This window comes from Stenella coeruleoalba (assembly GCF_951394435.1).
Source record: "Stenella coeruleoalba genome assembly, chromosome: 11".
NCBI lineage: Eukaryota > Metazoa > Chordata > Mammalia > Artiodactyla > Delphinidae > Stenella > Stenella coeruleoalba.
Genome location: NC_137157.1, coordinates 5,728,817 through 5,743,435, shown reverse-complemented (window position 1 = coordinate 5,743,435; position 14,619 = coordinate 5,728,817). Strand labels below are relative to the sequence as shown.

The 14,619-nt window shown below is 47.9% G+C and overlaps 1 protein-coding gene across 1 annotated transcript in view; it reads right to left on the bottom strand.

Annotated features, from left to right (window-relative positions):
* EFCAB6 (EF-hand calcium binding domain 6) overlaps positions 1–14,619 on the bottom strand; it is a 174,152-nt gene that overhangs the window by 147,202 nt on the left and 12,331 nt on the right. The window contains 2 exon segments of the mRNA XM_079936860.1: positions 2,831–2,943; positions 6,874–7,010. Coding sequence (XP_079792986.1) covers positions 2,831–2,943; positions 6,874–7,010 — 250 coding nt within the window.

The window sequence follows — 14,619 nt, the reverse complement described above, 5'->3', positions numbered from 1 at the left end:
CCCTGGGGACTACAGATGCGTAGGGCAGAAAACAAGAAGCCCAGCCAAGGCTGGAACAGCAGAAAAGGATCTCGGGCGTTGACCCCTCAGGGAAGACAAAGATTAGCCTTCTACTAAAGTAAACTGGCTACTGAAACAAAAACTTAAATTCTTCAGAGGAACGTAACAGACTCCATAGTCTCTACAATGCAAAATTTACTATATCCAGGATAAATTCCCAAATTACTAGACATAGGCAAAAAAAAAAAAAAAAAAAAAAAAAATCCCACAGGAAACTATGATCCATATTTTTTTAAAAAGGTAATCAATAAAGACCAAATCCTAAAATGACCTAGATGTTGAAATTAGCAGGTAAAAATTTTAAAGCATTTTAAAATTTAGATTTTTTAAATAACAGTGTTTGAGAATATGAAGGAAAATATACTACTAATGAAATGAACAGATAGGTATTCTCAGAATAACAGAAGCTGAGCAACATATCCTGTATTTTCTTTGTTTGTTTGTTTTTTGGCCGCACCACATGGCTTGCCTGTGTTTATAGTGTAAGTAAAAGTATGATGTATGATAGCAATATAACAAAGGACAGGAGAGAAGAATTCAGAAAATGCTGTTTGAAGTCTATAATTCATGTGAATTAGTATAATATTATCTGAAGATAGATTCTGATTAGCTAAAGATGTATAATGGAATAAAAATGCTCAATCAATCCAAATTCCTTAAAATTACACAAACTCTACAGGAAAAAAGTTGCGGGAAGGGGCTGGTGGATAGAGAAGGAAGGAAAGGAGCGTAACACAAAAAGGCACAGATCCCACCTTGGAAGAAAATGTAATTCAAGGCACAAAATTACTTTACAGAACATTTTAATGAGAACACGAATTCATTAAAACAAGAGCTCAACAGCAAGATGATAAAACAATAAAATGAGAGCGGAAAACAATATAGTAGGCCAAAGGAAACATTATAGAAGTAATTAATAAAGTGGACATAGCAAAGAGTAGCATAGACTAAAGTGAAAATCAAATTACAGGTATAGCTAAAAGGCCTAAGATGATCCTTGTGAGTACAAAGGAAAAAGACAAAGAGAATAAAGCACTTCAAGATAATTTAGTCAATAGAGAAGACAAAACAACTCAACATAAGGGTAGTTTGTATCACTGAAGTTAATCTGAAAAGTGGAACAGAAACTTTATTCAAAGATGTACAGGGCTTCCCTGGTGGCGCAGTGGTTGAGAGTCCGCCTGCCGATGCAGGGGACACGGGTTCGTGCCCCGGTCCGGGAGGATCCCACGTGCCACAGAGCGGCTGGGCCCGTGAGCCACGGTCGCTGAGCCTGCGCGTCTGGAGCCTGTGCTCCGCAACGGGAGAGGCCACAACAGTGAGAGGCCCGCGTAACGCAAAAAAAAAAAAAAAAAAAAAGATGTACAATATTACTAAAAAACAAACAAACAAACGAATCCTTGAAATGAAGAGAGAATTGAATTTTCAGGTTGAAAATATACTGTGTTCTGGAAAATTGATGCAGAAAGCTGAACACCAAGACATTTCCTAGCTAAATTCATTTAGCACCCTGGAGTCAAGTTTTCTCATTTTAAAAAATGGGATAATAATACCCACCTCACAAAACTGTTGAGAGAAATAAAATTAAAACTAAGGTTTAAAAAGTAACTACACAGAGCACAAGAAATAGATGTGTTTTAGTGTTATTTTTTATGTGACTTGCTTTGTGTCTTACTGGTCCTATTAAAATATATATACATGCACACATACATACAAACACACACACATGCACACACGCACACATGCTTCTTAAAGTCAGATTATTTTACCTGGCTTTGTACCCAATGAAGGATCTAGCAGTACAGGGACTTGCACATGAACTAACAAAATGTAAGGGATGACAGCATCCTTGCAAGGTCATATTGTCTAGTAATTCCCAAAACTTGGAAGGCTTTGAAAAGTAGAGTCCTGGGGTCTGCTCTAAGCTATCTTGGTTAGTGAAACTGAGCTGAAATCTAAGAATTTGTAATTTTTAAGTTTGCTAGTCAGGCAGATCTGGGAATCATAGAAGGTATTAGTACATACTTGCTGCAATGAATTGCACTGAAACCAGACAGTGACAACCCATCTTGAATGAGCCAGGACACACGTGGTAAACCCCTGAGGCAAGAAACTGCTTGCCTCAAATGACCAAAGGCCTGGAAGGGAGACTCTCCGATTGCATTTTTCATATACCCATCCGCGAGGAGCTGGACCCCTGCTCTCTCCAGAACTGTGCAACTCTGGGCATTATGTTCTAGAGGCTGGGATAAAGAATATCAGTACGAGGAAAGTTTTTCCTTCTCAAGGTTGTATGCCTGCGTGAGCCCAGCCTTACATGTCCGGTATAACCATACCATCTACTCAACTATTTGCCCTTTTGTATCAAGATTGTTCCCATCGTTAAAGGAGTAACGTGTTCATTAACAAAAATTTTTGAAAATACAGAAGTAGCAGAAAGAATCAAACACCCACTTATCACTTAAAGACAATCTGTATTTTGGAATTTCTTTCCAATCATTTACGGATATTCCACATACATTTTCCATGTTATGATTAACTTTATGGAAATCATTGCTTGTGGATGCACGTCTTACCATGTCTATAGGCTGTGACTCACTTAACCCTTTTCCTGTTGTTAGGCATTTATGTTATTCTTATAAATAAAGATACCATGACAGTCTTTGTGGATAATGCATTTTCCATATTTGAAAGTGTTTCCTCAGGACAGATTCACAGACGAGGAATTACCACGCCAGAGGATACTGAAATCATACTTTAAAATACTTACCTTGACTTCTCATAGAATATTTAAGGTTCAAGTCATTATTTGTACTGAGGTTCTTCAGAACAACATTATAATCCACTGCAGTATCTTTATCAATGTTGTAGTGTTTTGCAAACCTAAAATAGAACTGTTCATTAGTATTCAGAAATTATGATACAGAGAATCTAAATGAAGCAAGTTTTTTTTACTAAGGTATCCTTTACTCTGGGGTTGGCATTAATTTTAATGTGTGTTTCTAGCTAGAGCTGGAATAAAGAAGTAAAGCCTACGAAATGTTACTGGAAGATTTTAAAAAGGCAGATGCTCCTGAAACTAACACAATCAACTATACTTCAGTTTGAAAATTAATTAATTAATTAATTAAAAATGCAAATATTTAGGAGGAGATCACTTCACTCTCTCTCTAGATGGCTGTGTACAGATCTGCGTGCAGAGGTACGTCTCAGGACCCGCTAAGGGAACGCCCCCTGCCTGTACCCCGTAGGGTCTTCTCCCTTCTCCGGTGGGGGTGAGGAGCACCCCTGCAGTCAGACAGCAAAAGCAGTTCCCCACTTCCTTTAATAATTGGGGGGAATGGATCTGGGCCATGAGTCAGCATAAAATTTCTATAACCAGAAAAATCTACAGCCGGTGGAGGAGAGAACATAGCCCACCTTCTTGACCAAGAATATCATTTCGCAGAGAGAAACTGTGCCCAGGATGGCGTATCGTGTTACAGCAGTCGATGGTGGGAGCGGGGCAGCTTTTCTCGGAGCATTCTAGGCTGTCTATGCATAAAGAGAAATTTTGAAAACACTTAACCAAGGTCTCTCCCTGAAATACACTGAGATACTTTTTTTAAAGTTAAGATAAATACAATGTTTGGATTCTTTTTTCCTCTAAAATGAAATTTCTACTATTCAGACCTGCCACTTGATAAATGGTTTTCTAGATGATCTCTGCATTATTACATTTATAAACAATTGACAGTTTTTAAATGTTTGGTTATATTATCTCCATATGTGTTGGTTTCTATAATTATCTAATTTCACGCTGCTTTCTAAAAATTTAGTAATTATCACTTAAAGTAGTTGTTATTTTTCTGTTTCCAAATTTAACAAAGAGTGATGTCATGTATTCATTTCAACGCATACCTTTTTTTCCACTTTGATGAATCTTGCCTATTGTTCTAGTAAGAAAAATTATCTTGAGATATGATAGCTGCCAGATGTTAATCTTGAAACTCCCTAAATAGCTCCATCTTTCATCCACAGACTCTGTCTGGCAAAAACAAGCTGTAAGCACAAGAATCCAGAAGGCGGCACCTAAAGTGTTCCTTTTTGAGTTGCCGTCCTACAGAAAGTCCCGGCCACTCTGCAGCTCCAGGAGAATGTCAGGATGCCGATAAAAATCTCATCACCAACCTTCCTATTTTTGGTGAAAATTCAGCATCCCTTCAAACTGGTATTGGCTCATAAGAGAATCCTGACCTTTCCTAATGCCCAGCCCACCGCATTCATAATACCTGCTACACAGTCACTGAGAACAGACAGACACAATTCCATGGTAATATTTCCTACAGATAAAATTCAAAAATGAAGCCTCAGTACTTCCCAAGGATGCAGCATCTCAAAAGGCTTTTTTTAACAAGAATCAAGGCATGGGAGACAGAACCATTCTTAAGACACAGCAACCAAGGCCATTTCCCCAGGGACCTGAAGTGTGGGCAGGAGAACTCACACATGTGCGGACACCCAGGGCAGGACGGTCACATGGGAAAGCTGACTTCAGATGCAAAGGGAATGAGGCCAATTGACCCACAAACCTCTCCAGCATCACCACCCAGAACAGTGCCTTGGGCTTCATTCATCTGCCCAGGCAGCAGGCTGAATTCTAGTGCGTTTGTTTGTTTGTTTCTTTGTTTTTCAAGGTCGCTCATAAATTATTTTACCCGGATTCAAATACTTTGTCCTGCAGGGCAATGGAGAGGAAAGTAGGATGGTGTGAGATGGAAAAGGAAGAACAAAACCCGGCAGGTCTCGGGACACTGGCTAAGTATGGAACTTGGAGATGATCTTCTCCCCCGCTCCTTGCTTCCATAGGCTGCATGGCATTCTGCAGCCTGAAGAGAACTGTTTCTCCAAGAGTAAAGGACACTCGTGGAATCTGTACTATTATGATAGCATCGATGTGAAACGAGCACCTACTGCATGTCAGGTACACTGCAGGCGCAGAATCTTCATGCCAGCCTTGCAAGGTGGGCTCCTCAGTCCCCATTTCTTTAAGAGAGAGCCGAGTCTGAGAGAGGCCCAGGAGCTTCCAGAGGCCCCGCAACTAGGGAGGGCAGACACAGACCTGACCCCAAGCGCGCCTGGCTTCAAAGCCCAGGCCACTCCTACCTCGCTGCACGCCGAAGACTGATATTAAATAGAAAGCTGTTAGATAAAGAAAAGGATTCAAAACTGCATTGTGTTTCCTGCTCAAACACTAAAAAGGCGAAGTTAATACTGAAGCAGCTACTCAAGGAAAGAGTATATTCTTGAGCTTTGATAAGAAAAGCATTACGGCAATTGAAGAAATGTTACTTTTGATCTTCTGCTTTTCTATTCTGAAGGAAAGCAATTCTATTGCGTTAAGTTCCTCAAGCCTTATCATGCAGACAGCATTGTTTTTAAGGCTTAAAAAAATATCTCAAATAAAAATTTGTGGAGTTCTTTACTATTCAATACTTGTGAGATGGGGAAACAGACAGTAACATTTTTTTATAGATTTACTAGGTTGGAAACTAGTGCCAAACACAAGGTTTATTGTCAAATAAAACACTGTTTTGCTTTTTGATTGCTCGTTTTAGAAGAGCGCTGCTTCTGTTCTATAATCGCGTGCACAGAATTATTTAATTTGTTTTGTTTGGATCTTATTCTGGACATTTTCCCAGTCGGAAAGATGTAAAAATTAAAACATCTATTATGTCTTTTATATTCTGAGGTGGGTTATAAGGAGGAAAAAAAAAAAAAAGAGGAAGAAAATATTCAAAATACTGGGAAATATCCATATTTTAAAAGTCTCCTTGTTTTTCAGACCCTGCAGTGCCTGTGAGGTTGGCACATGCCCTCTAGACTTGTTTTTGCTCCAGAAGCAGATTCTTCCACTAACAGAGGCAACGTCGTCTTTATAACACTATGGACGCAACCACAAAGACCCATTTCAGTGGCGATTTATAACTGCGGTGTGATGTGAAACTCTGAGGCTCAGGGTGAAATCATCAGGCTTGGTACTTTTGTTAATGGCCCAGAGGATATTCAGAAAAGTGGGGAAAGGCAGGAGGACGAGGAGTGCCTCTTGGCTGAGCACCTTCCAGTGGCTTCCATTCAATACTCACCTTCCAGTGGCTTCCATTCAATACTCAAGTAGCCACAGAATCCAAGCATTTGGCTTTTCTGAACGATCTGGAGTTTATTGGAGGCTCAAAAAACAGTCTGTGCAGGCTTCCCCACACCGCCCTCGCGTCAGGGGCAGGTGGCGGCTTTCAAACGCCAAGAAGCAGCTAACGGCCCCCTGCTGCAATGCCCACCCCAAACTCAGCAACAAAGTCCTCAAAGGAAAATGAAGCTTCTGTTATTATGTCAGGATGGAGAGCCAATAGGGAGCACATCAACCAACAAATAAATCCTGAAATTTTTCATTCTTCTCTTAACCCCGGGCTTTGAGTAAAAGTCAACTGTGAACTGGAAACCCATGGGGTGGTGGGCGAGGTCCCAGGCAGGCAAAGAGAGACCACTGGTGATGGATGACTTAAATCATCGAGATGCGTTCAAAGCTGCAGGCCAGATGACTCTCACCCGCGGGGACTGGAGGAATTAGAACCGTTAGCTCTCACTTTGGAGAATTCGTGGAGAGCTTCACGAACATGGGAGAAATGCAGATTGAGGACCTCTTTTAAAAACAGTCAAGACAGAGGAGGCAGGAGGGAAGGACGCTGCCTGGATCCAGTGAACCCAACAGGTCCCATTTTGAAATGGGCTGAAAGTCCTACTGAGCAATCTCTCCCCATACCTTCGTTTACTTACTTTTTGTATTCATCATCTTTCATCTTCAAACAGAAGGTCTCCAGAACCCTCCTCAGTGCATGTGGTTGGACCAGACCCGTCTTGTTAACATCAATGAGCTTAAGGGCTTTGATAACAGTTTTAATGTTTTTGAAAATCTGTGTATAAAAAGAGATTTAGGAAAAGTCAAAAGATCCAGCGTTAAAAATCAAGATGGTAATAATAAAAGTGAACGTGTTTAAATACTTCTTGTAAAATAAAATGTTTTCAAAGACTCACAGTCGTAGGTATTGCAAAATGATGTATCTATGGAAAAAGGGACACTTTACATTTCTTGAATGTTTTCAAAGCAATTTTCTCTGTCTTAGTAAGTCTTAGTAAGTTTCAGTAAGGTCTTAGTAAGTTTAAAAAAAAAGAACTTTTTCTGATGTAAAGCAGTAAGTCTCATACACAATTCATTGCATTTTAGAGCCATATGAAAAATCTTTTTTGTTAATTGATACTTTAAAACCGTAATTCTGGCATAGCTGGATCTGGACAATTCTTATTTTTCATAGCCACATGCAAACCATTTTTACTAGGAGCTGAAAACTATGAGCGTATATTCCAACCCCTCTGAATTTTTGAAAGATATTACGGAAAAGCTGTACAGCGACCTTTCCCAAATTCAGCAAAGGCATATTTATTGGGCACAGAGACCTGGAAGGCACTTGGTTAGGTCCCGTGGAGACGCGGGGCCGTGCGCCTGCCCTGAGCCACTTCTATGTAAAGGAGAGAAACATCCGCCAGGGCTCACCCGTGCCAAGCGCAGAGCCCTGTGACTGCACTCTCCCGAGCCACACGAAGGACGTACCGTTTCCCCACTTTTAGATAAAACCGAGGGTGGGGGAGGCCACAGGAGTCGCCCGTCATCACCTGGTTAGACGATAATGATGCTGGGGTTCAAACTCAAGTCCACCCCCAAACTGTACCTCCCGCAGAACAGATAAGGCATGTAAATAAATATTCATAAATATTCACCAAGATAGGAACCATGGGAACAAGAGCCAAACACCAGAGACAGACAAGCGAGGAGCTGTGGGTCTTCACACAAGAGAACAACACTTCCAGCAGAGCCACCTGGGAGGCTTCCTGCAGGGGGTGGCATCTGAGCCAGGAGGGGGCCGGGGCAGGACAAGACAGGAAGGCACTGAGTACAGCTGGGCGTGAAGGGGGTTGTGGATGAAGGGTGATGAATGTCTGGTATGGCCAGATCCTGGAAGGTCTGACTCTGCATCCTGTACTAGATCACATCCAAGTCCAGCCCAGACTCGGAGGGAAATTAGTGCTCCTTAAGGAAGGAGTTTAGGGAAGACTCTAAGATGAACAGGCTTTTTCCTAGTTTCCTCAACACCTCCTCTGACAGGTCCCTACACTGTCTCTGACCTGAAGGAGCTGCCAGCCCCCTCCCAGGGTGGCCGTCTTAGGGATCACGCAGGAGGAAACACTGAGCTGGCCTCTGCCCCAGCTCCTCCTGGCTGGGTCATCTGAGACCCTCCTGCCTCCGCCCCCCGGGCCCCCGGGGACGTTAGCCGGCCTCTGGCTCAGCTCCTGTCCTCCTCCCGTCCAGAGGTCACCTGCCTGCTCAAACTCACGCCTCGTCACCACTAACTGCCGCTCTCCGAAACGAAGTCCCACATCCAACGCCCCCCGTCTTTCAGCCCGAACCCCAACACCCTTCTGCCCTCCGGGACCCCGCCTGCTGGTCCCTCTCCTCCGCACGCCTCCCCACGGCCCATCTTTACAGTGACCCGGTGCCTGTGTGCTTGACCGCCACCTCCCTCCTCCTGCCTCCCCGGTCTTGGCTAGACCCTAACCCTGGTCAGATCCAACTCACCGCCTCTTCCAAGCGCCTGATGCGGCCGGAGAGGACTGGCCATCGAGCACTCACCTGGGTCCCCTCACTCAAGACCATCAACCCTGCCAGCAGGCGCGCGTGGTGATGCTCGCCTGGGCGGTCCGCTCACCCGCTCCGCTCACCCGCCACCGGGCACCTTTCCCGCCTTCTCCGCTCTCCGCCTCCCTTCCCACCCCGCCTCCTTCCTCTCCGCTGATAACCTTCCTCCTCACTTGCAGAGAAACCAGAAGCAACTGGACGGCAAGGTCCCGTGCTCCCCGACACGCCCAGCCTGTGTGCCTCCACACCTGGCCACCCGGCCACTGGCCTCCGGTCCTGCGCCCGGCCGCCGCCGCTCTCGCGCCCATCAGGAACTGCTTGTGCCCCGCTATGCCCAGCTCTGAGCTCGTGTCCACGATGACGAACCATCTGAGAGGTGAGCCCTCCCTCCTCACCCCGCCTCGCCCCTGCCCCCAGCCACTCCTTCCCTTTTGCAGAAATCCCCCCTCGAAAGCTGTCTGTGCGCCCTGTCTCCAGCCTATCTCCCCACACACCCGATCAGTTCTGTCCGCACCGCTGCACAGAAACTGTGACCTTGTCAGGGCGACCTTGCCAGGCCCAGCGGCTCCTGGGCGCCCATCTTGCTGTCTCTGCAGCACCTCCTCCCAGCTCACCGCCCCTTCTTCCTGGACGTAGGCCTCCCCCGCCCCCGGCTTCGACACTCCCGCCTCGGGTTCTCCTCGGCTTTCTGGCTCGGGCTTGGCCTGGTCCCTGCCGGTCCCTCCTCATCTCCCGGCCTCTGAGCTCTGGGCACCTGCGGACTCGGGCCTCGGGTCTCCTGGCTTGTCTAAGCACACTCCGTCCCGGGCGGCCCAGGCCTGCAGCCTTAATGAGCAGCTGAGGCCTCTCAGTGTCTGTCTCCAGCCCTGGCTCCTTCTCGGAGCCCCAGTCAGGACGTCCAGCTCTAGAGGCCAGCAGACGCCCAGCTCCGCCCCGTCCCACCGTGGCCGGGCCTTCCCGCCAGATTCTTCACTCACATCCCACGTCCGGGCCAGCCCGAGAGCCCAGCGGCCCTAGCTTCAGAACGTTTCCAGAACCCAGCCCAGTCTCTCCGCCTCACACCCTACTGCCTGGGCTGGTGCGACGGCTTCCCACTTGGGCCCCCAGTGTCCGCGCCCGACCCCACAGCTGAGGTTCCAACAGCAGCCAGGGTTCTGTGTAGCTAAGGCTGAGCACGCCCTCCAGTCGCTCTCGTCCCCTCCAGGTCAAAGGCCAGAGCCCCGCAGACCGGCTGCTGCCGGCTCTCCATCCCCCCAGCCGCCCGCTGGCTCACTGCCTTCGGGCCACGAAACGGTCTCTCTGCTTCTCGCGGGTGCCAGCCAGGCACCTCCTGCCTCAAGGCCTTTGCATTTGCTGTTCCTTCTGTCTGGAAACTTCTTCCCCAGACGCCCACTGGCTCTGCCCTCACTTCCCGCAGGTCTTGGCCCAGATGTCATCTGATCCAAAAGGCCTTTCCTGATCCCACCCGCAGCACGCATCTGCAGGGTACTTCTCACCAACGAACTTCATGCTCGTCTTTACTGTCTCTCTCTCCCTCTGGCAAGTGTGCTCCCTGAGAGCGGGGCTCTGTTCACTGCTTCATGCCAGGGTCTAGAACAGCCTCTGGCAGAGTGTACATGCTCAGTAAGCATGTGCTTGAGTAAATGAATGAGTGAATCCATCTTCTTTTCACCTGCCTGGAAAAAAGCCACACTCTGAGGAAGCCTTGTTATATGTTGACGAACACACACCTCCTCGGGGCCTACCCTGAATGTAACAATGATTACATTCAATGTAATAAAGATTACAATAATATGGTAATTGAACAAATGTGAACTGGATGTTTGCAAGGCCCTGTGCTGAACCGTATACACATCTCCCACTCCCACCGACTAGAGAGCATTGGCTGAAACGAGCTTAATATTCAAAACCAGGAAGACCAAGCAAGGAAGAGCCGGGAGAGCATGAGCTGGAGCGAAACCGCTCGTGCACGTCCACCCTCAGCTCCACCACTTTGTCTGAAAGCACAGGGCCCCAGCCACAGAGAGCGCTTGTGCCCGTGGCCAAAAAAAACCCCTCGGTACCTCGTCTGCTGCCAAACCCTGATTCACCTCTTCTGGGAGCACATGAGGCGATGCGCTTTTTTAAAACCCAAAGTAACCCAGATGGACCCAGCGTGGAAAGCAGGGAAGCAGCAAATCTGGCACAGAGCTCACACCCACCAGAGGTATGTCTCCAAGTTTCTTATCATTTGTCAGACTGAAGTTTGGCAAGATCTAGATGGAGCTGCAGATGGTGAGGCTTATCAGAGGCACCAGAGTTAGGGCCGTGGTGTGAAGACTTGTCCTCCCCGTGACGGTGACGGTGACGGGAAAGAAGAAAAACACAAAGGAGTAAAAGGACCTGCCCCTGCCTCGCCCCGCTTCCCTCTCCCTTGAAAAGGGAGAAGAGGTGGGAGAGGAAACGCAGAGAGAGAAATCGGGATGGTGTGGGCAGCATCCGGCTCCTCTCTGGGCCAGCCCCACGTCTGCCATTTGGCTCCAACTGGGACACGTGTGCGTTTAGAGCCACCGGCTCTGAGCCTCCTGTTCCTTCCACCCCAGCCCCAGCTCTCACCCAGCAAGGCCCTGGGCTCCAGCCACACTGAGCTCCCTCGCTTCCCAAGCCCTCCGGGTTCTCTGCACCACGCCCAGAGCCCTGGACGATCTGACCCCCCCACCTCCTGACCTCACCCGCCAAGTCCCCCGGCCCTTTCCTGCTCCAGCCACACAGGCCTCCCTGCGCGTTCTCACACACACCGGGCGCGCTCAGCCATCAAGGCTTCTGCACGTCTGGCTCCCTCCGCTGGACGGCTCCCTGAGGCCCTCATTCAGGTCTCGGTCATGTGCCACCTGCCCCGAGAGGCCTTCCCCATGACCTGCGCAAAAACGCATCCTCGTCCCTTTTCTCCTTCGCGTTCACCCACACCTGCACATTGCATATTTGTGTCCGTTTATTGTCTTTCTTCTTCCATTGAAATGTAAACGCCACGCAAGGGGATTTGGTTTCATTTGCTGCTGTATCCTTAGGCTCACAACGGTCCCTGGACAGAGTGGATGCTCATAAATATTCGCACAGTGAGTTTACAGCCGTGTTGCTGCCCAAACGCCTTCCCGTCCGCTCCGGGGCAGGAGCTGGCGCCGTCTCTCCTGCTCTTCTGACTGCACTTCCATCCCGACACTGGCCCCCTGACCTCCATCTTGACATTTTGGTGAATTCCTGCCTGAAAGTGGTACCCAGCTCCTCCGCTGCAGGAGGGGACCTCCCTACTCCCTGCCTGGCCTCTGCTCTCCAGGAGCTCCATCCCCCTTCACTTCCCCACTGCTTCTCGGGAGGAGGGCTCAGAGAGGGCCAAATCCACGGAGAGAGGAGAAATGCTGTACAGCTCACGGGAGGAAAGGGGCCTCCTCCCAAATCCAGCTTCTCAGAAAGGAAAGCGTGGTCTTGCCCTGTGAGGGCCCAGAGACCAGCTTGAGAAAGGTGCTCTCCTGGCCGGGCTCCAGCGCCTGTGGTGGCCGAGCTCCCTTTCCTGCGTTCCAGGTGATGCAAACTCCTGCCTGCTGCCTGTTTTTATATGCCTGCAAGCTGAGAATGGCTTTTACATTTTTAAACGGTTGAAAAAAATCAAAAGAAGGATATTTTGTGACCCCTGAAAGTTATCTGAGTTTCAAATTTCAGGATCCAAAAGTAAATTTTATTGGCGCCCAGCCACGCCCCGTTCATTTATGTAAATGAGTTGCCTCGGGCTGTTTCCCCTACAGGGGTAGAGCTGAGTAGTCAGACTGAGCAGCCTGGCCGGCCAAAATACAAATATTTACCATTTTCACAGAAAAAGTTCACAACCCCTGTTCCACTCCCTCCCATGCAACCCCAGATATCTGAGTGGGTGGTAGGTGTCAGGCAGCTTCAGGTGCACAAACACAGAAGCAATGAGGATTTAAAAAGAAAACCAAAACAATAGCTAATTATGACGTTAAGGCTCGAGAGCCAGGAAATGGCCTGAGGCCCTCTGAAGACCTGCCCTCAAGTCTTCTCTTCCCTGCCACCTGCCCCAGACCCATGCTCTGAGCCCTGCGCTAGGCTTAGGAGTGCTCCGCCCTTCCCCGTCCCCTGCTAGACCCCCCAGCTCCCCGCTGCACACCAGGCCCCCACAGCCCCCAGGCTCCCCCTGCAGCACCACAGACCCTGCAAGAAGGGCAGCATCTGACCCTCTTCGTGTCCTCAGAGCCCCCATATGGAGAGATGACTGAGCCCTGGGGATGATTCAGAACCAAGCAACCTAGGGAAGCGAACCACAGTGAAGATGCATTAAAAGGTTCGCTTCTTCCGTCTGGACAGCAGGGCTAGGAAAAAGCAGGCTACAAAGCCTAAAAGTTCTGAAGTATGGCTACATAAACCAGGACTCGCTCACCTAACATTTCAAGAAAGGAAAAAAAGCCCCGTTTCACACAGGAGTACAAAAGGAGGAAGTGATTACTGAAAAGGAAGTGATAGGAGCAAAATTAAAGTAAAACTTTCCCCAAAAGATTTAGATGAATTCATGGAGGGCAGACTCACAAGTGTTACTACATGGAGCAGAGAATATCTGTCCTGAAGAGTAAAGCCAGGGAGGGAGTAGGGAACAGAAACCTCCTCCAGATACAGAAAACTACAGGAAGTACCCCGGGCTGCCATCGTTTGGGTAACCTTGGAACAGTGACCTGACTCTTCCTAACTTCAGTTTCCTCGTCTGTTAAATGGGAAAGAAGAAGGGCACTGTATCAGCGTGTGCAGGTAAAATGAGCTCACGTGGACTTCCCTGGCAGCGCAGTGGTTAAGAATCCGCCTGCCAATGCAGGGAACACTGGTTCAGTCCTTGGTCTGGGAAGATCCCACATGCCGCGGAGCAACTAAGCCCATGCGCCACAACTACTGAGCCTGCGCTCTAGAGCCCGCGAGCCATAACTACTGAGCCGGCATGCCACAACTACTGAAGCCCGTACGCCTAGAGCCCGTGCTCCGCAACAAGAGAAGCCACCGCAATGAGAAGCCCACGCACCGCAACGAAGAGTAGCCCCCGCTCGCCACAACTAGAGAAAGCCCGCGTGCAGCAATGAAGACCCAACGCAGCCAAAAGTAAAATATAAATAAATAAATAAAGTTATAAGAAAGAAAGAAAGAAAGAAAAATGGGTAGATATAGAATTTCATCAAAATTTATTAAAAAAAAAAAAAAAGAAATGAGCTCATGTGTGCAGGTACCTCCCAGGGAACATACTCAATAGATGGTGGTCTGATAGGAACTGCTGATCAGGACCAAAGGCTGAGGACAAAGATATAAATAGCCAGATAGCCACACACACATGCTGGAGAACAGTAACTGGCAGAACCAGCACTAATCCCCCACACCAGCCAGCGCCTCTACCTCTTCCAGAAAGTCTTGAGTGGACAGGAGCCCAGGGTCAAGAACAGGGCCTGGATCAACGAATAAGTGTTAAGTGGACGAATGTATGGATGATGGAAGGATGGATGGATGGATGGATGGATGGGTGGATGGGTGGATGGGTGGATGGATGGGTGGATGGATAGACAGACGGATGATGGATGGACAAATGGACAGAAGGAAGGATGGATGGATGGGTAATAGATGGATGGACAGATGGAGGGATAGATGGATGTATGCATGCATGGATAAGTGATAGATGGATGAACGGATGAACAGATGGATGGATGGGTGATTGATTGCAGCATTCATGGGGAAGAAGCTTTGGTGAGCCAATGAAATCCTTGTACAGACAGGACTGGTGCCTGCAGAACGGCAGATAGGCATGTCAT